The 26,835-nt window shown below is 39.6% G+C and overlaps 1 protein-coding gene across 2 annotated transcripts in view; it reads right to left on the bottom strand.

Moving 5' to 3' along the window:
* The window catches only part of Ckap2l (cytoskeleton associated protein 2 like), a 63,877-nt gene that overhangs the window by 22,705 nt on the left and 14,337 nt on the right, over positions 1 to 26,835 (bottom strand). For both annotated transcript variants that reach the window (XM_004669770.2, XM_045148105.1), the window contains 4 exons: positions 24,263 to 25,452; positions 18,369 to 18,576; positions 7,324 to 7,479; positions 3,152 to 3,215 (listed from right to left, as the gene is read on the bottom strand). In XM_004669770.2, coding sequence (XP_004669827.2) covers positions 3,152 to 3,215; positions 7,324 to 7,479; positions 18,369 to 18,576; positions 24,263 to 25,452 — 1,618 coding nt within the window. The remainder of the gene's footprint in view (positions 1 to 3,151; positions 3,216 to 7,323; positions 7,480 to 18,368; positions 18,577 to 24,262; positions 25,453 to 26,835) is intronic.

A 26,835-nucleotide genomic window follows, 5' to 3' on the forward strand; every position in this document is an offset into this window, starting at 1 on the left:
GTTTCTTAACTCCACAACACAGTTACAGATATCTCTCAAGTAATTAACCATTTTTTTTAGGCTTTGGAAGAGACTCCTCTGGACTCACACTGATGTAAAAATAGATTGATTCTCCACCCTGTTTCTGGTGCTGGTTCTGTAAGCCTTACTTTCCCATATCAATATAAAGGTTAAAGAGATCAAAATATTTTAAAATACTTTAAATTATTTTATTTTTATTTATTTATTTGACAGAGAAGGAGGGAGAGAAAATGAGAGAATGGGTGTGCCAAGGGCCTCCAGCCATTGCAAATGAACTCCAGATGGGTGTGTCCCCTTGGGCATCTGGCTAACGTGGGTCCTAGGGAATCAAACCTGGGTCCTTTGGCTTTGCAGGCCTTAAACACTAAGCCATTCTTCCAGCCCAAGATCAAAATATTTTAACTAGTTCTGTCTGTTTATTTAAACTGTATCTAAATGTGACATAAAAAATCAAGACCAAGCCTTTATTTTGTTACACAGGACACTTGTTGACAACAATAGGTTTCTTAAGTGTTCCACTCTTATGTTTTCTATTGGGTAACACTTATTTATTTGCTATAAACTTATTCTAATAAATAAAACTAGTCCTAATTACATAAAAATATATTTCATTATATTATATAACCAATATAATTATATAAAGCATAATATTATTATGTTTATAAGATAAACAACTGATAATAACAAATTACCAAGAATAATCAAAGTTTTAGTATTTCAGCTTAGCATACTTTCATTAGTTCTCAGAAAGATAAGACTTTTTGGTCTTTGGATCAAGAAAGTAAAAGCCATAAACCTTCTATATTGAAGACTTACACAAAAAGAAACCTTTAATCCTAAACTTTAGAATTAGTTAACTTCTTAATATCTATCATATTTCTACAAATTCCAATTAACTTCCCATCTAAGTTATCAACTCCTTCTTCCTTACTTATCTTCTATATTACTATTCTTTTTCTCCTTAAATATGATGTTCATGTCATCTGTAAATGTTATGTCACATGCAAGAAAACTCATACATGGATAGTAACCAAATCATAACAGCTAATAAATTTGACATGATCTAGGTGTTTCTTTCCTAATGTCTCTGATAACCAACACTCTCCTGAAGAGCTCCCTCCTTGCCTGTTCATAAGAGCAACACGGGATAATAGCCCACTCTGTACACAAACTGCAGGTGAGGTTTGGCAAATGGGAGACTACAAGCTGAAACTCCCCAAAGCCACACCTGTGTGACTAAGACTTCAGTGATGGACTACAATCATTGTGGAGAGGTAAATGTTACCAATCCAGAGCCAATAATATTTTGGGCTATATTAGCCTTTTTAATGGCCAATAATATTATTTCTCTACATGTGACCTGACATCTCTCTGTGCCCAAGCAAGATATCTATTGCAATAAGTTAAAAAAAAAAAATCTCATAGCTCTACTCCCTTCAAGTTAAACCTATTCTGTTTCTGACATGTACTGTATTCCCCCGATTATGATAATATTCATCCTCTTTTTTGGTCCTTGCATACTCAGATGCCTCACTGAACTCCTCCAAGACAGAATCCTTGCCTTTACTTCATAGTGAGTCACTGAATTCTTCATGGCCACTGAATATCATCCTGAATATCCCTGAACATCCAACTTCCACAGGACTGCGTGGGACACCCTGAGAGATCTACTGCCCCCTAGCAGGAAGTAACCAAAGGATCTGATGTCACCTCCACTCCTGACCCTGCAGCCCATCCCTAAATGCCCCAATCATCCCCCGTTCTCTTCAACTGGTTAATAGCCTTCCCTAAAAACTAGAAGGAACTAAAGAATTAATAATTCTGGCTAAAACTAGTAGGCAATAAAGAACTCACAGAGACATGTAGTCTTGACAGGCTACTCCTGATTGATAAACTTCCCTTAACTCAGAAAACTTTGAGAGAAAAGAAACCGTCCAGTGGGATATCCTCTCTAGACAATTTGGCTTAAACAACTTATTCTGAGCAAGGACACAAATAACTGTAGTTCCTTATCTACTTTCCCTTGGACCTGCAGCTGGTACAGTTGTTTTTCTTAGGATCCTCCTTATAAGCTTGCACCCCAGCCTTGCCCGGGGCTTCAGCCTTTATTCTGCAGGAAGTTTGTTGCCCCTTACAATAAACAGTCTGTCTGTGGAGATCAAGCCTGATGTTCTCTTTTGCTTTTCTTTTACACTTTTCTTACAGGAGAGGGGAGAGGATGGGTGTGACACGGCCTCTTACCACTACAAACAAACTCCAGATGCATTTGCCAACCTATGCATCTGGCTTTAAATGGGTACGAGGCAATCAAACCCAGGCCTTTAGGCTTTGCAAGCAGTTGCCTTTAACTGCTAAGTCATCTCTTAAACCTTCTATTATATTTTTTAAAGATAGCCCATTTTTTTTTCTTTTCATTCACATAACAAAACATAACACATAAACAATTACTATATGTCACTGAGTTTGGTATGTTACCACAAAAAAATCCTCTAGCCAGGTGTGGTGGTGCAAGCCTTTAATCCCAGCATTCAGGAGACAGATATAGGAAAATCACTGTGAGTCTGAGGTCAGCCTGAGACTACATGGTAAATTCCAGGTCAGCCAGGGTTAGAGTAAGTCCCTACCCTCCAAAAAACCAAAACCAAAACCAAAACCAAAACCAAAACCAAAACCAAAACCAAAAAAAATCCTCTAAAGGTTTTGACTAAAGGCAGTAATGGCTAACTGAATGCAGACTCTAGAGATGGCTATTCTAAGTGATGATATGAATTTACATGAGTGAGTTATGGGTTTATGATTAAACATGTAACTGGAACCAAGGTGTCTCTTCCTTTATTCTCAGTCCTTTTTTTTTTAATAACAGCCATTTGTCTTCTACCCAGGACTCCAGGAAGGCAGAACACTTTTGGTTGCTCTGGAAACACAACCTTTGTTCAGTATTGGACATATATTTGCTTGCAAGAATAGAAATAAATAAGTTGATGACAATGATTGAAAAGGCCAGGCCATGACAACCAGTAGGTGAAAGGTGTTTTGACAGATTGATCATTCTTTTATCCCCTACTTGTTTCTGGATGGATTTTACTTGCATGACTAGAGGAAATGAATTCAAATGCAAAAATCATAGTACCTTCTGTGGTTCTGCTTGGATCTTGTAAAATGTTAAGAACAACTTCCCGTAATTCCAGTATTGGCTGAAAGGAAGAAAATAAACAATTATTATTAAAGAATTCCTGGAAAAAATGAGGTAAGGAGCTTTGTTTAGCATCAATAAACTTTCCACAATAAAAATATTTTATTTTTAAATTTCTTCTCCAGCTAAAAAAGTTGTTTATAAAGTTTTCATCTTAAAAGATTCATGAAAAAAATAAAGAAACAAATCATGGAAAATGTTAATAAAAGTTAAAAAAAAAATAAAGAAACAGAAAATATTGGGTAAATGCTGGTATTTTATTGAAGAGATGTATTTAAAGTTATCTAGAATGAAATTTCTCTAAATCAAATTCTATCTTTCTATTAATTTGTATTATATTGAATACATATTGAAGATGTGTTCCCATGACAATGTTCTGGTACAAAGACATAAAACTTAAGATATAGAAAATGAATTCTGGGGCTGGAGAGATGGCTTAGCGGTTAAGCGCTTGCCTGTGAAGCCTAAGGACCCCGGTTCGAGGCTCGGTTCCCCAGGTCCCATGTTAGCCAGATGCACAAGGGGGTGCATGCGTCTGGAGTTCGTTTGCAGAGGCTGGAAGCCCTGGCGCGCCCATTCTCTCTCTCTCCCTCGATCTGTCTTTCTCTCTGTGTCTGTCGCTCTCAAATTAAAAAAAAAAATGAATTCTGTATTACTATTGTCAGTTTAGTTCTGATTTTCATCATAAGGGTTGTATACAACATTCCAGAAAGATTTAGCAATATGTTAAACTTGACAAAGACTTTTATGCATAATCTCATTATTCAAATACAAACTTTGTTATCATTTTGAGCAATTTTCCCCAGTTCTTCCTCTATCTGTTTCTCTCACCCTTCCTTCTTTCTTTCCCTTATTTATAAAAACAATGTATCTTAGAGAAACAAGACCAACCTATCAACCAAACAACAATTCAAACTTCATAGAAAAAGCAATTTTCTTTTTCACTTGCAGCAGGGAAGTACTCTACCACTGAGATATATTCACTGCTATAAAAAGTAACACTCTAGGGCTGGAGAGATGGCTTAGCGGTTAAGGCCTGCAAAACCTAAGAACTCATGTTCAAATTTCCAGGTCCCATGTAGCCAGATGCAAGTGTGTAATGTCACGCATGTACCACAAGCGGGTACACACATCTGGATTTCATTCCCAGCAGGATAAAGGTCCAGGCATGGCCATTTTCTTTCTTTCAAAAATAATAATAGTAGAAGTTATGCTCTAAGGTGGTGAGGCAGGAGGATCTTCAGATTAGGGTAGCCAAGTGAGATCCTCTCAAAAAAGGTGGGGCTCACCTTTTTGATACAGTGATGTATATTTTTTCATAGCAACATTATATTTTCAGGTTTTCTTCCTGACTTGAATTCTATATCAAATTAATAACAGATATTTACTGAAAAGAGCATAGAACAAAGATTTCCATATTTTTAAAAAAATCTAAAAGCAAATTATGCTTTCACTGAAATGGGAATAAGCGTATAGGCTATACTGCAGAGTCTGAATTATAAAATACTTTAATCAAGTATATTTATTTATTTATTTATTTTATTTTTTGAATTTTTTTGAGGTAGGGTCTCGCTCTAGCCCAGGCTGACCTGGAATTCACTATGGAGTCTCAGGGTGGCCTCGAACTCACGGCAATCCTCCTACCTCTGCCTCCCAAGTGCTGGGATTAAAGGCGTGCGCCACCACGCCCGGCTATTTTGTTTTATTTATCTTTTTTTCAAGGTAGGGTCTCATTCTAGCCCACGCTGACTTAGAATTCATTCTGTAGTCCCAGGCTGGCCTTGAACTCACAATGAGTCTTCTACCTCTGCTTCCTAAGTGCTAGGAATAAAGGCGTGTGCTACCATGCCCAACTTTATTTTCTTTTTTTATTTTAGAGTGAGAGAAGCAGACGCACACACACACACACACACACACACACACACACACACACACAGAGAGAGAGAGAGAGAGAGAGAGAGAGAGAGAGAGAGAGGGAGAAAGAGAAAGAATGGGCATGACAGGGCCTCTAGCCAGCGCAAATGAACTCCAGACGCATGTGCCACCTTATGCATCTTGTTTATGTATGTACTAGGGAATCAATCCTGGGTCCTTAGGCTTCACAGGCAAGTGCTTTGGGGCAATGGAGAAGTGTGATCCAGAATGACAGCTGGTGAATATGGAAGTAAAGAGCAACTTGTGTAGCCTGGAACAAGCTAGAACGGTCTCTTAAGAAAAGGAGAGGCTGGGGGATAGCTCAGTGATTCCAAGTGCTTGCTGAGAAGCCTGACTTCAGATCCCCCAAAACCCATGTAAAATTAGATGCAAGTAATGCACACATCTAAAATCTTAATGTGTTTACATTAATGGGAGGCAGAGTCAGAATAATCCCAAAACTCATAGGCCAGCCAGTCTGATGTTCATGGCAGCACAAAAAACAAGAGACTATCTCAAAGTGGGAGGAGAAGAATGACACCCTGAGATTGTCTTCTGACCTCCACATGCACACCATGGCATGCGCATGCACATGTGAGTATGCGTGTGTGCGCACACATGCACGCACGTGCGCGCGTGCACACACACACACACACACACACACACACACACACACACATGAACTCAGTAGATTTGATGTGTTAAAAGCATTTAGAAATTTAGAAAATTAAATAATATAGGGCTGCAGAGATGCTTTAGCAGTTAAGCTGTGACACCTAAGGACCTAGGTTTGATTCCTGAGTACCCACATAAACTAGATGAACAAGGTGGCGCATGTGTCTGGAATTTGTTTGCAGTGGCTAGAGGCCCTGGTGTGCCCATTCTCTCTATCTGCTTCTCTCTCTCTCTCTCAAAAAAAAAGGAAAATAATTAATGCTAGCAAAGTAGAAGTTGTCCTTGAAAGGCAAAATAATCATAGTATATATACCATGGCTTAATATATTTATGTCTCTAATTAATTTGTTTATTTGAGAGAGAAAGAGGCAAGAAGAGAGAGAGAGAGTAATAGAAAGTGAGAATGGATGTGCTAGGGTCGCTAGCCATGTAAAATGAGCTCCAGATGCATATGCTACCTTGTGCATCTGGCTTACGTGTGTACTGGGTATTTGAACCTGGGTTCTTAAGCTTCGCAGGTAAGTGCCTTAACTGCTAAGCCATCTCTCCAGCCTCATGTCTCTTTTCTTAAATGTGTGTGGGGAGGCCAGAGGACAACCTTGGGCATCACTTCTCAGGAACACCATTTACCTTATTTTTGAGACAGGGTCTCTCATTGCCCAGGAGAATGCTAGACTAGCAGCCAGCAAGCCTCAGGGATCTTCCTGTCTTTGCCTCCACAGTGCTGGTATTGCAAGCATGCACCACTATGCCTGGCATTTTTACATGGGTTCTTGGATCAAATTCAGGCCTTCATGCTTGCAAACCAAGTACTTCACTCACTGAGCTATCTATCTCTCTACTCCCTAAATCCTTACTATTCATAATAATGTCAATACTAGTGACCAGATCTTCCATATGGCATGAATGGAAGCATGAAGGATATGGCAAAGGGCCACAAGGAGGACAGACAGGGTGGTGTGTGTGTGTGTGTGTGTGTGTGTAGATCTGGGAGTGTGCATATAAAAGAGTGTAAGTCCTCCTCCTCACCTGAAAGTTCATAAAGTATGTCTAAAGGAAAACTTAATAAACAGAAGCATCAACATGTTTTCTGGAAGTACAGAGGTAAAGATAGATCAGTTTGCTCTGGGAAGTAAGAAAGGGAAGGGGAATAAATGAGGTCTTACTGAATGAAACTTATAGAACTATCTGACTAGTCAGTTACTTGACAAGAAAAGTGATTCTATTGGTTTAAATGCAACTTTCTGAAATAAATTAGAAGTTTTTGTTAGTGGGTATTAATCACATAAAACAAAAGGTTTCATTTGATCTTAGCTAAATGCCAAGAAGTGATGAAAGCAATAGGTTTTAGTATATTTTTATACATGTATATAATCACTTTGATCATATGGGCCATATTGCCCTTTCTTGCCCCCAACGAGAAGTTTAACACTGAACTGTATAACCATCTTGTTGCAAGCAATACAGAAACCACAGGAAAGAGAATTTCAAGAAGTTATCCATTCAAGACAGATACTCACAGTTGCTCCATTTTTAATGGCCTCCTCATAGAGTCCAATAACATCAAATGTACCTTTACTTGCCAATAACTTTGCTTTGCAGATCCAGAACTTAGCAAACTTTTCAGCCTCAGGAATACTGGACAATATGGTAAATATCTCACTAGAAAGTACCCCCTGCAAAAAAGAAAATACCCAGATCTAATTATTACCATTTCCTTTTCCATTGCACTCCAAATGCATCTCACAGAAGATAAGTACACCTCAACTTTATCATTAATTTTTCTGAGCTTAAAATGAGGTATAATACACTTCATAAAATGTATCCATTTAGGGATGGAGAGATGGCTTAGCAGTTAAGTGCTTGCCTGTGAAGCCTGAGGACCCCAGTTCAAGGCTTGATTCCCCAGGACCCAGGTTAGCCAGATGTACAAGGGGGTGCATGCGTCAGGAGTTTGTTTGCAGTGGCTGGAGGCCCTGGCATGCCCATTCTCTCTCTTTCTTTCTCTCTCTCTCCTCTCTATTTCTCTCAAATAAATAAATGATAATAAATTAAAAAATGTATCCATTTAAAAAATATTTTACTTGAGAAAGAGGGGAATCAGAAGCAGGTGGCGGGGGGAATGAGAATAAATAGGGTGAGTCAGGGACTCCTGCCACTGCACATGAACTCCAGAAGCATGTGCCACTTTGTGCATCTAGGTTTACATGTGTACTGTGTAACTGAATTTGGGCTGTTAGGCTTTACAAGGAAGTGCCTTTAACCACTGAGCCATCTCTCCAGCCCATGACTCCATTAAAAAAATAGTTTATTTACTTATTTGAGAGAGAGAGAGAGAGAGAGAGAGAGACAGAGAGAGAGAGAGAGAGAGAGAGAGGGACAGAAAGAGGGAGTGAGAAAGAATGGGTGCGCCAGGGCCTCTAGCCACTGAAAACAACACCTTGGGCATCTGGCTTATGTGGGTACTGGGGAATAGAACCTGGATCTTTAGGCTTTGCAGTCAAGTACTTTAACCACTTAAGCCATCTCTCTAGCTCCGTGTCTCCATTTAATTGCATATCTCAGTGATTTTTTTGACAGTGATTATTAAACTTTACGAGTTACATGAGACCAAATGGACAGTAAAATATTTACCATAGCAGAAGGAATATATCCCACACATTGTTACAGGTTACAAAAACCAAGCCAGACTAAACTTGAGTAATAAACAGTTGTTACATATCCCAAATGCTACATATTCAAAAATAACATGTTTAGTGAGTAACAGTCAGAATTTCCAAATGATTCTATGAAGGATGGTAGAAGTATACAAAAGACAGGGGAGGTATGTCTATGTTGAGGATTCATGCAGGTGTATATGAGAGTTGAATTTCACACAAAGGAACTTTGAAATGGCTTCTGGCTTATGCCCATGGCAGGGCAGTGATATGGACCAGGAGGAAGGGGAGCTACCAAAGCCAGAAGCCCAGGTGGTGGTACATTCCAACGAGCAATACAGCCTGTTCCTCTGGAGATGCAGGAGACACAAAGGTACACTCACAACTGGGGTGCCTACAAGTCAATAAACAAGAATGAACATAGGAGCAAAAAAGTGAGGAAGAAAAGAGCAGTAAACTTGAAGACAACTACAGTCAGTATTATCACAGTGGTAAGAGAATATTGTATTCATAGAACTAGAGTGGGCTACAAGGAATTCTTCCTGAAACAAAACTGTTGAATTCCAGAAGTCATATCTATTGCTCAGTGATTTCAATATCCATCTAAAAAATTTCTAGAAAGAACTAGGAGCAAAGTTGAACACATACTCAAAGCAGCGACAAGAAAAAAATTAAGAATTAAAAATGTTCATATTGAAGGGTTATTGGAGAGTTAAGTAGAACAAATGAAAAAGCAAAATCATATTTTGAGAACTAAGCATAAAATGACAACTTTAAAAGCTTCCAGAAAGGGAAAGAAGGACTACCAATATAGGATTGAAACTCAGACTGACATGAGACTTTAATAAAGCAACAATTCCAGATGCAAGAAAGAAAATAGAGCAAAAATTCCAAAAATTTTAGAGAAAATAATTTGCAGTTAGAAATTATTCCCAAACTATGACTAGAATAATGAAGGCAATTTTCACAAGCATATGGACTCAGAAAGTATGCAAATATGGCTTACAAACATGTTTGAATTCACATGTGCCATTTTATTTTTTGTCAATTAGTATTCTTTTACAAAAATATTTTTATTGATTATTTATTTGCAAGCAGAGAGAGACAGAAAGGGACAGAATGGGTGTGCCAGGCCTCCTGCCACTGCAAACAAACTCTAGACACACGTGTCACTTTGTGTGTCTGGCTTTATGTGGATATTGGGGAATAGAACCAGGGCTGTCAGGCTTTACACACAAGTGCCATTAACTGCTGGGGCATTTTCTCCAGCCCCTCAACTAGTACTTTCTTTAGGAAATACAGAAAACTATATTGAACACAGAGTAAAGAAAAATAAACACAAAAGAATTCATGTAACTAAATTACAAAATAAACCATCAGGGATAAGTTAAGACATATGAGCAATCATAATAAATGTATAGAAGCTAGATTTGTTTTTTAAAAAATATTTTTATTTATTTGCAAGCAGGGAGAAAGAGAGAGAGAGAGGGAGAGAAGATTTGGTTTTTAAAATCATAAGCTTCAGATTTGGCTAAAAAAATTGACCTATACACATTCATGAGACATTCCTAAAATGAATCAACTTAAGAAGGTTTTTTTTTTTTTTTTGTTTTGTTTTTTTTTTTTTTTAACTAAAGGGATAGAAAATTCTACTTCCTAAAAGCAGACTAAATGGCTGAACCTTCACCAGGCCCTTACATGGAACACCTGAACCACAAGACACTGGAGAGGGTAGGATCAAGGCTAACCTTAATCTTCTACATCTTACCTCCCTCCCTCCCTCCCCTTCTCTCCCTCCCTCCCTCCCCCCCTCTTTCTCTCTCTCTCTCTCTTCTCTCTAACTCTTGTATATTAGTTATCTTTTTCCTCCTTTTCTTAGTGAGCACTGACCTGTAACTCCCAGCACCAGCATGGGGCTATCATCCACAATGAGCTTTTGATCAGAGAGACCTACAAGGTTTCCTAAAAGAGACAGATTATCAGAGTACTTGATGACCCACCAAAGGTTAGTGGTAAGACCCTCCTGCTGAAGTCACCATATGCAGTTGACACATAAAATGGAATGGCATGGCTGGAAGCTAGAAGAGAGTCAGTCCCCAGACAGTCAGCGCGTCTAGTGCCAGAAGGTGCTACCTAGGCGACTGGGGGAAAATGACCAATATCTGTCCAAGCAACTCATGGTCTAACCTACTTAGCAGCAAATAACCTGTTGTGATGCCCACACAAGTTCAATAGTGGCACACAGCCATGGTGGGGAACCAAATGCTCTTGATTTGGCTAACTGATCCCCTCAGTGGTATGGGACCCATAGCTGGAGCTGGGAAACAAGTCAGAACCATATCCAAACATTAGCCCACTCGCCAATATCAAGGTACCACCAATCATGGGCTACAAGAAGGCCTATACCTATTAAATTCTCTATAAAAAAATAAGGGTTATCTCATTTGTCCTGGAACTAACTTACTCTCCACTGGAGAATCTGCTGCTCTTTTTCACATAGATGTAGATCCTAAGGAGATAGCCACCCCATCATACCTCAAAAGGGCCCCAGCCGAAACTAAGAAAAATTGGTGAAACAAGCAAGGGTACTGTTTTCCTGGTGAACCGGATACCAGCACAAGGGGGAAGGAAACCAACACAGAGAAAAATCAACTCTTACCAAATCAGAGAGCCAGAGCCTCAGAGGCCCCCAATACCTTATCACTGAAGCACCACAAAAATGAACCCAACATGGTTCAGGGAAATTTTGTGGAAGAGGGGGCGGAAAGAATGTCAGAGCCACATGTTGGGTCATGATATACAGAGACATTTATCTTACCCATAACTGTGGGCTAACTCCACAATGCACGACCCATAAACCTCAACAAGGAGGAGCCAATGGGGAGGGGATAGGTCACTGATGAGCCTAATAATGGTACCAAACTGACTGTATTTGCTGAATACAAAACTAATTAATAAAAAAAATTAAGAAAATAAATGATATTTGGAATAAAAATTGATTTTTATGTTAAAAAAGAAAAAGACCTAGCAGACAAATTCTAGCAGCAATAAGAACAAACAAACAAACAAACAAACAAACAAACAAGTATAGGAATATTAATATCAGAAAGGAGAAATCAAAGCACACCAATAATCTTTATGTACATAATATATAGCTTTGAAAAATGGAAAATAGTGGGTTTGGTGGTGCACACCTTTAATTCCAGCACTTGGGGGGGCAGAGTTAGGAGTATCGCCATGAGTTCAAGGTCAGCCTGATACTACATAGTGAATTCCAGGTTAGCTGCCTAGGCTATAGTGAGACTCCTCCCTGAGGGGCGGGGGAACCCAAAAAAGAAAAAATGGAAAATAAAAACTGACAGATATAAATTGATAATGACTAATATAGTTCTAGAATAGATTTTGCATCATTATTTTAGAAAGGAGCAAATTTGCAAACAAATAGAACCCTTATCATTTGCAAAATGCTTTAGTAACATATACTAAAAATGATCAGTCATTAAGAACACTAAGAAATTTCAACAAATTCTACCCAGCATAATACGTGAAAGGCCGCTTTATCAACCACAATTCAATTAGAAATCAGTAACAGTAAGAAAAAAAAACTTATAAATCTGGAAATTAAAAGATACTCGTCTAAGATGACTTTTAAACTTAAAATGGAAATTTCAAATCATTTAGAAATGAATTGCGATGAGAACATAGGTTGGTTATTAGTTAATAATACAGAAGTTATTTTAACTCTTGGCTCCAAGCCCACTTTCTCTCCTCTCCTGCATTGTGATGCTGGAGGTACAACTCAGATAAGACTTCCTGCTTGACAGCAGCTCTCTGCTGGGCTCTGCCAGAGTGGTTGTCAGAAGCACTAGTAATAGAAAGCAAAAAGTGGAACTCACCTAGCATCACTATGGCAACCAGGGGCCATGACCAGAGACCAGCTGCATGCCCATATGTGAATGAGCTAAACCTAAGGTGGCTATCGGCAGCTATAAAAACCCCAGCAAAAGCTCAGAACACTGTCACTCAACTCAGAGAGACAGATTCCACGTCCCTCTTTGTGTTGATACTGATGGTAAGAAGGAGTCTGTGGGAGTCATTGGCGGGAGTCTTGCATGGAGCGGAGCAGAAGGTGGAGGACTAACCCAAACGCCACCCACAGACCAAGTGACATTGCAGGAAATTGTTGCGCCTGGTGATAGTAACACAGTTTGGACAACAGGGAGAAAGGGCAATCTACACAAGACAAAATTAAAAGATATCACTGGACAGCATTCAACATGAAAATAGTGGGACTAATTAGCTGGGCCACAGGCATAGTATGTACACTGATAGTAGTGATCCTGCTGCTGGGGCACTATTTTTTCTGTAGTAGCAGGAAATATAATGAGACCACTCAGTGGACCCATACATGGGTAACCAATTATACTCTCTGTATTATAGACACCTTTACACAATGATATATGGAGCCTGGAACAAGATGCTCCAGGAGGATGAAGGTAGTGGCCCATTATATTATTGTTGTTATCATTCATGGTGAGTGGGCTGTTGGCAGTAACACCATCACCAACACCATCACCCCCACAATGGCATCACCAGTAATACCAACTAAACCCCATCCAGAGTTACAGGACCCTGAGGGTTTGGTCCCACACTATTGGAACCATTACCATATTGGCTTCAATGTTACATATGCAAGATGTTCCTTTTGGGCTAAGTATACCTGGTGCCTACATGTGGGCCACCACGTGTACTATTCTTACTGTGAACAGTACAAAAAGTTAACTGCCCAGCATAGCCCAAGAGAGCTTCTCTAAAAGTAATGGAGCAAACGAATATTCATGATGAAAATATATTACATTGACCCAGTATTGAACTCTGGCACCAAGTCATGTCAGCTTCCGCAATTTATGTCATGCACATGCAAGATTGATGTCTGCTCCAGAAACACACAGCCATGATGGCACCCATACAAAGCAGATATCAAGGATATTAAATACCTGACACAGGAACAGGCACAAGCAATTATAGCATTGTCAGATGCTCTGCAGACTACTCATGCTTTAGTCACCCAAGTGCAGAACGAGGTACAACTATTACAGGAATCTATGAAGTCATATGTGAAGTCCACTCATGATTCCCTAGACACTTATTGACACTCATTAAAGACACCAGATCCATGCAACAATGCATGCAATTTCAATTACTTATGAATAGGCTAGAAATGGAATTGAACACTTCGTTTGCTACTGGAATGGGTGCAGAAACACCAACATTCAAAACTATTTTGGATGGCCACAAAACTTCATATTGAGAAAATGGTATATGTGAAATCAATTACCTACAGGTCTTTTTGGACAGAGCAGTACCTGCATACCTGAGTGTACCATTACCATGGAAGCTAGGTAACGTGTTATTCCAACCTATACAATCAAACCTCTGGGCAAACATTTCTAACAAACCCCAGTACTATCCTTTTGATGATACTTTGCATCTACATAGCCACTAAACCTCTGTTTACTGAAGTACAGATTTCAGGAGTCTCGTTGACCATTTTTTATGACACCGGGAATCATCTAGGTAACTTTGTATTCTCAATTTATGGAACTATGTCATTTAACCTTACCACTTATTGTTTCAACATTATATCTTGAGAATACTTATCATCCTTATGGCAGTTACCTGAAGGATGCTATTTGGCTTCTAACACATATAAGGTGATCGCCAACTTCTCAGCCAATTCCATGACTCAAATTTCCACAATAATAATACCACAATCTTATGTCTTTGACTCCACAACATACAAAACTAGCAAATTCAATGCCACCAGGTACTACAGGGAAGCAGAAGCCTCTATACAAAAGTTAACAGACCTTCTACAGCACAACCAGAAGCTGATTATCAACATGGACAATAGTATCAAACAATACTTCCACAAATATGACAAACAGGTCAATCATGTGTGTCATTTGGGCATGTTTTACAGACCAACACTCTGGCTTGGATCTCTACAGTGTGTACCTTTTTGGACACACTTAGAAGATTGGCACATCTGGACATAACATGTATTTGGACTAGAAACCCACTTCACTGGTTCAAACAACTTCTCTATGCGTGCGCTTGCATTGGTATGCTAATTGTTTGTTTTTGAGTATTGTTTTTCTTTTGCAGAGGGTATAGTGCAACACCACTGATAAAACCAGCTGGTCTATAAAACCCCCACTGGAACATGCCTAATATGAAATATCTTTCCAAATGCAGGTTTTACCCTATCCATTTGGGAGACAGATTTTTTTTATAGAATGTTGGAGACATTGCTTGGACTATGAGACTAGACATAGATTGCATTGATTTGTGGGATACACCCCACCATCTACTTGCTACTTTTGTAAACGGAGATGGTCAGATTGGTATCAGGCATGAACAAAATGATTGCTTCTTTGCTCCATTTTTGTGCCATATCCTTCACCACAATTTGGCAATACATATTGACCAATGGTGCAAACAAGTGCCTATTGTGATGGTTGGATTTTTGGTAGCCTTGTACGTCTGTAACACACATTATATGTATCCTGCCATGATTCAACAGATGATTAGACGTGACTCTGATTCTATTGCCATTATGCTAAATTTCTCTTAAAGATCTATGAAACCTACTGATAAGAACCCAGCAATTCCTGTTAGATCTTTGGAGGAGTATTGACTGAGAGCACTGGTACGACCTTTTGCTAAGTTTTGTTTCAACTTCCTGCTTAATTTGACTTGGAAATTGTACCAACAGTCTTTTATCCAATATAGACTGTTGCCACACCCTCATAATATGGTATATTGAGTTGTTTTGAATTGTTGTTATGATGTTATTGTTTGCTGTGTTTTTCAATTTTGCTATTAATTGATTTGCAGTGAGTTATGTTTTGGCCTTTTTTTTTTTTTGAGAATTGTGATGTCCCTTTACCCCTTCATAGGCTTGAGACATCAGGGAGTGGGATGTTAGGAGCACTAGTAATAGTAAGTAAAAAATGGAGGCACTCACCCAGCAATAATGACATCACCATGGCAATGGGGGGCCACAACCAGGGCCAGCTGTGTGCCAATATGCAAATGAGCTCACCCTAAGGTAGCTATTGGCAGCTAAAGGGACTGAGGGAATAAATGGGTATAAAAACCCCAGCAAAAGCTCAGAACACTGTCACTCAACTCAGAGACAGACTCCACATTCCTCTTTGTGTTGATACCTGCTGCGAGAAGGAGCAACCTGTGGGAGCCATTGGCCAGAGTCAGGCAAGGACATATACAGACCGCTTCCTCCAAGGCTCAGGAAACTTCAAGGAAGAGGACAGACAGAATGTAGGAGCAGGAGGATAGGGAGGAGGGCTGTGAAATTCTGTCTTGTGGATAGGACATGGTTGTTAAAACTATGAACTCATAGCATCTATGGTTTTTCCTACAAAAGATATGAGCCTGTCAATATTTCACCACTGATAGGGTTTGGGTATATGAGACTCCAGATCCCCTAGAGTAGCTAATGGTTGCTGAGGGGGATCAGGCTCATCAGTGGTGTGGTGACCGGTAAGTTGCCATTCCACAGCAATAACCTTAACCACATAAATAACCTTCCATCCATGATCATGCAAGCAACCATAATTTAATTCAGGGGGTTAAAAACAAAGCATGAAAGTAAGATGAATATCAGTAGGAAGAAGGTGTTAATGAGAGGTGCAGACAGGGATAAGAGATCAATTGTTATATGTGGGGATCAAACTAATCATATGCATGAAAATGATGTCAAAAGTAGAAAAAATTAAAATCCAATAGATACCAACTTACCATTTTAAAAAGATGACAGGGCAGTCTTTGGCATTCTGACTCTCCCCACCTTTCAGTTTCTTGAGAAAGAAGCTAACTATGTGCTTTGAACTTACTATGCACCTCAGGCTGGCCTTGAACTTGTGGTATACTTGCCTTAGCTTCCCATATGCAGTAAGTCCGATTTTTAAAAAATTCACAAGGTTACTTAAGAAATACAAAACTTAAGTACATCAATAATCACAGAAAAACTCGAAAAGATATACAAACTATTTAGCATACAGGGGAAAAAAGGAAAATACCCTTTGTGATTCGAAGGCTAACCTAATCTACTCCGTACCTGTCTTGCTGGCACAGGGCTAATCCCCAGCAATAGATACATTTCATTAATATTTTATATGCTATCTTAATATGTTCTCTGCTGTTCTATTCTATTTAACATTGCTGGCATATTTGCATATTTTTCTTGTCTCCCCTGCACATACGACTGACAACTCTAACTCATAGCTCCTTTCTGCTCCTTCTCTACAGAGGGTAAGTCCATACTCTCTTTCAAGATAAACTTCTTTGATGATTAGCTTTTAGTTATAATTGCTGATTAATTTTCTTGTTTATGAGAGAGAGAGAGAACATGGGTGTGCCTCAGTCTCTAACCACTGCAAACGAACTCTGGATACATGCACTACCATGTGCATCTGGCTGACACGGGTTCTGGGGAGTCGAACCTAGGTCCTTATTAGGCTTTGGAGGCAAGTGCCTTAAACACTAAGCCATCTATTCAGCCCGATGATTACTTTTAGAAACAATCCCCAATTTTACTTTCCTTAAGCTCCCTAATTATATTGCCATAGCCTTCACAGTAGAAAAATAGAAAATAAAAGCTGACAGAGATGTACTTCCTGAGATATACTCACTTCAAGTTCCTTAATTAGCTACTGCTTTTTGAACCTTCACCAATAATCTTGAAAATGAACAGATATAGTTTTCCTAATAAAGGACAAGTGCCCTCTGGGCTGTATGGTTCTCTGCCTGGAGTTTATGCCCTGTCACAGCTCAAAGACAATTTTGTTTGCCAGAGAGATCTCTTGTCTGCAACTGTATCAATACCCAACTCATTGGTTGAGAGTAGGAAAATGTAAGATGACAATCAAACATAAAAATGTGAAAAAAAAGGTGAGACAAAATAATTGCAACTTGTAACACAAAACAGTCTGCTCATTTCTCTATGTTCCTATAGTGTATGTACATATGTAAAAGCTGAAGGTATAACTGGGAATGGTTGGCCACCACCTTTGGGGAGCAAGTTAGGATGAATAAATGTGTGTGAGTGGGGGCTTGGTTATTAATCCACAGTATTGTTTGAAATCATCTTAATAAAAATGCTCTCATGCATTTAAAAAAAATAATGAAAAGAAGAGTAAGACTCAAAAAAAAAAAAAAAAGAAAAAAACAAGCAGATCAAGCAAGCAAATAAACCTCTTTAGTTTAATTCCACATAGGCATTAATGTGAACATTTGAGTGCTGTGAAAATATTAAACTGCTGGTTCCCCTACCGCGCCCCCCCCCCCCCCCGCCTTTTTTTTTCTGCTGATGCTCTCACACCAGAATGGGCCATTTTTGCTTTTGGGAAGGATTTTTCCATAGATGTCTATCACATTGTTGTATTTTGTATTTGGGAAATCTAAGGCTCATACCCTTTGCTTCCTACCTACTTACTTACCCTGATACATAGAATCTAAGACACAACTTCAATCCTATTTTTTCTAGCTACTATCAGTACTTAGGACATTTCAATTTGATATAACCTTGCCATTGGTTTCAATTTTATATCCAAATTCTAAATATTTACTCTTTGGACCCTGATATTGAAAGTTTTATCTTTCTGGAGGCAGATAGTATGGGTCAGTGTCTTAATTTTTCTGAGCCACTTTTTAAGTGCATCTCACCATTATTATTGCTACTCTTACTATTGTTACTCTATATGAAAGAGTATCTAAATTTCTACTTAGGTGAAGGTTATTTCCTCTGCACTATATTTAAGAAAAATATTTTAAACCCCCAAGATTCTGGACGAAAGTTCTGAGAGCTCATTTTTCTTACTTACCTCTTCAATGAGCTGCAAGCATTCTGTCAGAGTGTTGTTAATTTTATTGGACAGTTCCAACTGTGCTTTTTTTTCTTCTTCTTCTTTTTCAATGCTTTTCCAGAATGAAATATTCATTTCTTCTATTATTTTTCTTTTTGCTTTAACTTCCATAGGAGGTCGTTTATAAATTTTCCCCTTAGATTTCTGCCATTCTTCGAGTTGTTTCCTGTAATGCAATTAGAAGGAAAATAATTAAAAAAACTAATAAGCCAAAAAACAAAAGAGATAGTCTGCTTCTAAGACACATAGGTAGGGGTTAGGTATGACTAAATTTTCAACAATAGATATCAAATCAGGAGAATGGAACTGAAAAAGAATATAGATAGCTGGAGTGATGGCTCAGTAGTTAAGTATACTTCCTGAACAAGCATAAGGACCTGAGATCATCAAAGTTCAAATCTCTCAAGCCCACATTAGTTAAATAACTGGGCATGGAAAACCTCCTCCCTGTAGACTAGCTAACATAAAGCTGGAAAAGGCTTCACTGCATGCAGCCCTATGGGAGACAGAAGTCATGAGCAGTGAAAACAGAGGATATTGCAAGCCTTAAGTTTGGCCAGTTAGGCCAAATGACTGAATGGGTGCAATAGTGGCATGTTTGTTTTGGGGGAACTGCTAATTGGACTGCAGGCCTGCTCCATAGGATAGAATACATGCCTGGTACTGAAAACCTAATCAAAAGTCTATGATGGAGGAGGCCATGAACCCTAGGAGTGTAATGCCTGTTCTTGTCTGGCTAAATGCATATATTATGTTCACCAAACTGCCCTGGAAGCACTTTTCTTAACGTTCATACCCATATATTAATGCTACTCTTACTTTTGGTTAGAGAAGCTTCTCTTTTCAGATGGTGGTGACCATTGGGATGATCCAAAGGGCAACGTTTAGATGATGGTGACTACTGGGATGACTCAAAGGGCACCGCAGTGCTGAGAAGTGACAGACTATCCAGCACTGAAATATCTCTGTCACACCTTCCAAGGCTCAGAAGAGGGTGCAGAAAGAACTTAAGAGCAAAAGGAAGGGTAGGGCTGCTTACAATGCAATTGTTTATAGACAGAAATTGGCCTCTATGTCCATGACCTCTCAGTACTTAGCACAACCTTTACAAGAACCTCATAATAGGAGGCACAGATGATGACATCAAATTAAAAGAGAGACTAATGGAGAGGGGGAGGGGATATGATGGAGAGTGGATTTGTGAAGGGGAAAGTGGGGGCTGGGGAGAATTATCATGATCTGTTGCCTATAATTATGGAAGCTGGCAATACAAAAATATAAACAAAAAACTTTAACTAAAAAAAAATAACTGGGCATGACTATGCACCTGTAACCTCAATCTCACAGGGGAGCAAGAACTTAGGAATCGCCAGAGCTGTGAAAAAGTGGCAAGCTCCAGGATCAGTAGGGACTGGCTCAAACAAGAATGGGAGGAAGAACACTGAAGCACGATACCAGTCACCATGTATAAGTGAAAGGCATGTACAGGGGCACACACTATCCCCTCCTTCCACACCATCACCACGACCACACGACACCAAGCAAAACAACAATACCCTTATAAATGGACAATGACAGTGCTGGGTTGATCTTACCCAGAGTCAGAAGGCAGAGAATTGCAATAATTACACATGGGAGAACATGTCTTACATACCTTTACTTCATTACATTTCAGTATTTTTCTCTACAATAAATAGTTTCATTTTTCTGCATGTAACTTTAGACACTAGCTGCTCCAGATTTTCCTGTTTCTGAGATCACTGACTTAGCACTCCATTTTTGCCACCAGAAGCTTTCTGTCATACAATCAGACCCACTAAATCTGCATTCTACCCTCAGCAGGGTCTTTCTTGGTGCTCACTGACCACTTCACTCAGTTCCTTAGCTCTCTCCCCTCACATGGCTCCCATTCTTTCATTAGCTAGGTCAATAATTTTATGGCTCTTAAGCATCTGGTCTGTGACAGTGCCAAGTCCTAATCCTGGCTCTCCTCCACTGTTAATGTTTTCTATTCCTAATACTTTTTTGGAGGAAGCAAAGTCTGAATACACCAAGATCGTTAAAAGTAGGTATTTGAGCTTTGTAAAATTATACCTATGAATTAATGACCCGCAAGTACACATTTCAGCCCAGATCACCCTCTGGAACCCCAATGTATTTAGACTCTACTTCCTAGTCTGTAACTTGCATTTGATGTTTGTCAAGTATTTCAACTTCATGCTGTCCAAACCAAAGCTCTTGATTTTCATCTCCTAAATTGGCTTATAATTTTCCTTATCTTCATCCATAGTAACCCAGTTTTGGGGGCCTAAAACCAACAGTGGTCCTTGAGTAGTCACTTTCTCTCATACCTGACACATCATCATGTAGGATTGCTTCTATCCAAACAACCACCACGCTGAGCCACATCATGTCATCTGTTTGAAATGCTGTGGCAGCCTATTTAATCTCCCTGTGTCCACTCTAACACTTGTCAAATTCACTCTGCCCACAGTAGCTGGTGTAAAATAGATTGCATCTACTTTCCATAGTTGTTGGAATAAAATTCAAAATGTTCTTTATGTCTGAAGTGTACAACATAATTTCCCCCATGACCCCCATTCCAGCCTCATACCATACCACTCTCCCTTCTTCCTTGCTACTCCTCTGGAGCTCTGGCATCCTTCAGGCTCTTTCCTGCCTCAGGGTCTTGCATCTATAGTCCTCTGCTCAAATGACCCCTCCTTAAGGAGCAGTGATCTGTAACTATTCTGTCTGTAATCTATGTGTAGACTGTTTCCTCCACTAGGATGCAACCTCTACAAAGACAGAATTGTATGAACAGTGCCTAGCACAATGCCTGGCATACACAGCATCCAAGGACATACTATAAAATTTACCTTTCTGAAGTATATGACTCTGAACCATTTTAACTAAAACTACAATGTAGATATAAGACTGGCCCAACATGCCCCAAATGCTCTCATGCTAATTGGAATTTCTAGGGTAACCCTGACTTCCTTATTCACTATTCACCAGCTGGGGGTTTTTATACCCTTCTTTCTACTAAGAAGGCTCATCCTTCCTTTAGTCAGCTTTAAGTTGTAACTGAGACATCAATGTTGAAATTCCATCTTCTGACCCTTCTATCTAAATTGGCTGTCCTGGTAAATTGGAGTAAGAGATAGTACTAGAGGCAGGAAAGAGAGGGTAGGGCTTTAGGGGAGGATATAGTAGATATGTAAGTAGAGGGGTAGTATACTGGGGGAAAAATGGTCTAAGTGGTGTCAGGGAAAGGGATGAAGGAAGTTAATCAAAATTAAGATGTTACAAATAAGCCACATGGAAACCTACTTCTTTGCTAGCTAATGATATGTTAAAAAAGAGAGTTTGGGCAGAAGTACCCTGTGGAGAAAGATAATGCTATCCCCAGGAGCCATAGATTATTACAAGAAAATTTCAGTGCCAGGGACAGGATACTTTTCAATTAACTGTTGGTCAGGGAGGGCCCTGATACCTTCAAAATCAATCCAGGCTTTGCTTGGTTCTTGGATGCCCACTAGAACTACATGATAAGACCTTGTTGTTGAAGAGTCCACATGTTTGGGCTACAGGACACTGAGAAATCAAACTGGAGGCTCCCCCTTGTTGACTAACTGTCATAGTGCTAGAAAGACCCATGTAGTCTTTGGGGGAGAAAAGTTATCGATGGTGTTAACCCTGTGGACCTGTAGGCTACATGCATGGCCATGAGGCAAAATGTGCCAACTGGTACAATGGTAGCATTTGTGTTATGATTGGATTTGAGACTCACTCCACAGAAGGGATTCATGCCTGGTACTGAAAACCTAATCAAAAGCCTATGGCTTAGGAGGTCATAAGCCCTGAGGGGAAGCTACTGCTATTGTTTGGCTAAATGTATTTATTAGTATGCCCACCAAATAACTTGTCCTCTGAATACTAATGTTCATGCCACATTTTTTTTCCCCCGAGATAGGGTCTCACTCTAGCTCAGGCTGACCTGGAATTCATTATGTAGCCTCAGGGTAGCCTTGAACTTGTGGTGATCCTCCTACCTCTGCCTCCTGAGAGCTGGGATTAAAGGTATGCGCCACCACACCTGGCTATGCCCACATATTAATGCTACTCTTCTAAAAAATTTCATTTATTTATTTGCAAGCAGAGAGAGATAGACAGACAGAATAGAATGGGCATGCCAGGGCATCTAGCCACTGCAAACAAACACTAGATGCAGCTGCCACTTTGTGTCTCTGGCTTTAGGTAAGTACTGGGGAACTGAACTGAGTTGTTAGGTTTTGTAGACAAGGACCTCAATAGCTAAGCCATCTTTCCAGCCCCTAATTTCACTTTTGATTAGAGAAGCTTCTCTTCTCAGATGTCAGTGACTACCCAGGAGACTCAAAACTCATCAAAGTGCTGGTAAGAAGTGATAGTTGAGCACTCAGTACTAAATGAGACATCTCTCTATCATACCCTCCAAGCCTCAGGGACCACTATGGAAGAGGTGGAGGGGAGAATGTTACAGACAAATGAATGGGAGTTCTTTGGAATACCCCCTTCCAGACACTACGTAGCTGTTGTATTCATGACCTCTCAGTGGCTGATGTTACTACAGAAGACCTGAATAATATGAGGGCACAAAAAAACCCCCAATCAAAATAGTAGATAGACTAGTTGGAAAGAAGGGGTTCAGTGGAGGGTGATGGGGCAAATGAAGTGGTGGGAGGGGATTATGATCAGGGTACACTGTGTACATGAATGGAGGTTGTCAATTAAAAGTTTAAAAAGGACCCAGATTTGATTCCCCAGGACCCACATATAACCCAGATGCACAAGATGGCACATGCATCTGGAGTTTGTTTGCAGTAGTTGGAAGTTCTGGTGCGCTCATCCTCTTTATCTCTCAAATAAATAAATAAAATAATATATATATATATATGTGTGTGTATGTATGTATGTATATGTGTGTGTGTGTGTGTATTTTTTTTAACAAAAAGTTTAAAACAAAAAACCACATTGGCCATTCTGACTCTATTCTCTCAATCATACATTAAGTTGTTTTCTGACCATGTATGAAGGCACTAGGGCTATATCCTGACACTAAATCCTGCCTCACCTCCTCCTCTTGTACCTTCTAGTTATCACCTGATTTTACATGCTCCTTTTACCCTGGCCAGGAATCACTTTATTCTTTGCTCTAACCAGAAATACAAACAAGTGCACCTCTTGGGAAGTTCACCTGTATTCTGAACTGTGTCTGGGCCTGGGCAGAAAGTATACAAACTCCTTTGGCTCAGCTTCACGTATCATTTATACTACAGAGCCACAGAAACACGAGATCCTTATTCCTACCATCTATACTTTATATTTAACAACTGCTTCTCTGTTTTCGCTTACTTTCCAAAACTTGGTCCACTCATGCTCATCGAAGCTTCCTGTTTCTTCCCCCTGATAATTTTACCAAACTCACTGGCCTGTTCCAGAAGAAAGTAGCATCTTCCAACTTCCTAGCTATGTGTTCACTATTCTGGCTCCTTCTAATTGCTCTGCTCTGTTGTTCAGTCCCTATAGGGCACTTCTTGAGACTAATCTATATCTACAACCCTGATTTTTGCTCATCCATTTTGCTTCAACCTATTTTTACATATGGATAATTACAGAGAATTCTTTATAACACATTGATGGGTTGCCTAGCTCTATTAACTTTACTATTTTATTTGTTACTTTTTTTTGTTGTTATTCCAGGTTATAGCTAAAAATTTACTTAGGAGCTATTTCTTGGTGAAGTAAACTTGATGGTTAACCTGCCTAATTATCTTAAGTTACAAAATGTTGGACTTAAAGCTATGTACCTCCGGTCTTCTGCTGTGGTCTTCTTATTAATATTTGGGTGAGTCTGGGTACCACTTGGGGGTGCTTTCTTATTTATAGTAGTGATACCTGCTTGAGATTTGGGAGCTGTTTTGTTCAGAAAATGGTTGTGAGGAAGAGCCTTTTTGAACTTGGAGTCCAAAGTTTGTGGTTTTTGTTGAAAGATGTTATTGTACTTATTGTTGGTTGTAATTTCTCGTATCCTAGGGGTGCTTGGAATGACTGAATTGCACCTATCACCTGACAAAATAGGCTTCTGGATTATGGCTCTTGATCTTTGCAAAACACATGATGTCTGGGGTCTAAGACATGGAAGCACAGTCTTTTGATCTGGCCTGATGGCTGCACATCTGTTGTTAGAGCTTTCCTGAAGCAAATGGGGAGTTTTGGTGTGTTTTACTTTCTGTTCAGTGACAGCATATGTTTGTAACTTTGTTTCATTTGTTCTTCCATTCTTGTTAACTTTCATGTCCTTGGCCACTGGCTTCATTGATGCTTGAGTCCTACTAACAGTCTGAATAAAGTGAGAAGGAACTGTTCTTGGGGTTTTTTCTTTTGGTCTGGCAAAATCTGCAACTCTAGAGAGTTGCTGTGACCTTACTGGTAGAGTCCTGATATGTGTTTTTCCACCCCTGTCTTTCAGAACAGCAATAGTAAGAGAACTTTTGCTGAAGACTTGTTTAGGAGCTAAACTGCCCCTGGTTTGAACGTAACAGCTAGTCTTTGGCTTACTGATGGTATACAGTTCAGAGTCTGTCTTTCTCTCAGGTTCTAACAAGGTTTGGGACAAGTTTTCTTTGTTTATCTCTTTTAGAAAGCCATTTGAAGGTTTATTTTCAATCTGAGTGTTCATCACAGAGTCTGTACATAAAGTATTTCCTTGATCTGCTTTCTTCCACCCTGTTGTCTCACTAGGGGACTTTGTGAGTTTTCTGGACAGTGTTCCTGCAGTGGACGATCCAGTTCTACTCTTGTTGGGTGGTTTATAGTTTGGGTTAGAAGGAACAGATCTTGAAGCCAATTTTTTTCCTGGAAGTTTTTCTGGCTCCAACTTTGGCTTCTGGGGCCCTGTGATATTAGCTGTTTTGGACTGGAGTTTAATGTTCACTGGCCTTGTAACTTTGACAGGCAAAATAGCATGGCTGGTAACATCCTTTTTGGGTCCAATAGTCTGAAAAGACAAAGAAAAATATATTTAAATGTTCACAACTGCTTTAAAAAATTTTTTTTTGAACTAGGGTCTCACTGTAGCCTAGGCTGACCTGGAATTCACTTTGTATTCTCAGGGTGGCCTTGACCTCACTGAAGTCCTCCTACGTCTGCATCCCAAGTGCTGGGATTAAAGTGTGTGCCATCACACCTGGCATAACTGCTTATTTTTAAAAATACAACAATAACCAATACATGCTAGAAAAAATATTTAAAATTTCATTTAAGAAAAGCTGCCTGAGAAAGGCTTATTTTACTAATAGGTGACTTTAAAATTTTTTTGTTTATTTTTTATTTATTTGAGAGCGACAGACACAGAGAGAGAGAATGGGCGTGCCAGGGCCTCCAGCCACTGCAAACGAACTCCAAACGTGTGCGCCCCCTTATGCATCTGTCTAATGTGGGTCCTGGGGAACTGAGCCTCGAACCGGGGACCTTAGGCTTCACAGGCAAGCACTTAACCACTAAGCCATCTCTGCAAGCCCCCAATACATGACTTTTATAACCTGGGTTCCTATTAGAAACACACTAGTCTTTTTAGCGTGACAGAATTAAGTGGAGGTTCAGTGAATATACCAAAAACAAAACACTTTTTTCGAAAAAGAATTTGCCTATATTAAGCAATACTTGTCAAGTGCCCATTATATTCCAATGAATTCCTGCAGACCCTGGAGAGATTCATCAACAATACCAAAACAACTGAGGGGATCTCTACAAATTCTTCCTGGTACTTTGTACAGTTACACTATACATTTTTTTCTTTGAAGTACTGCTTTTGTAAATATCCCAGCATCAGTTAAGAACTTCTTATCACTGGAGATCAGTAATGAGGAGACAGACTGGTGAAAGAGGCTGGGAGGCCTGCAATAATGTAGTTCAGTTCTTAGTAAGTATCTAACATCTTGGTAGAAAGTCCTAATGAGAGACCAAGGAGAAGTAAATGTGCTGCATCCGGCTTCTGTGACCTCGCTTAGTGGCTGGACAGTGGTGCTGCCATTTAAAATCAGACAGCCATTTTGATTCAGATGAGGAACTAGCTGACTAACGTGCTATTTTTGCTTCTGTATCCATGCTTGCTTAGCTAGCCCCCACCCCCAATTCCTGGGAAGCCTACACTTCAAGGACATTCCAGAGATACCTAGCCACCAAGGCTCTGGCCTCTTGCAAAAGATAAGTTCTGCAAACAGCTCTTGCAATAGGTTCTGCAAACAAGTTACTACCTAAGATAAGTAGGCTGGAGTTCCCACGCGCACCCTCTTAGAACCAATCACTTTAAAAAGTCACAATATGCTGTAACTTTTCCTTTATAAACCCCTTTCCTCTGAGGGTCTGGGCTCTCTCTCCG

This window comes from Jaculus jaculus, chromosome 4 (genome assembly GCF_020740685.1).
Source record: "Jaculus jaculus isolate mJacJac1 chromosome 4, mJacJac1.mat.Y.cur, whole genome shotgun sequence".
In the NCBI taxonomy this organism is placed as follows: Eukaryota; Metazoa; Chordata; class Mammalia; order Rodentia; family Dipodidae; genus Jaculus; species Jaculus jaculus.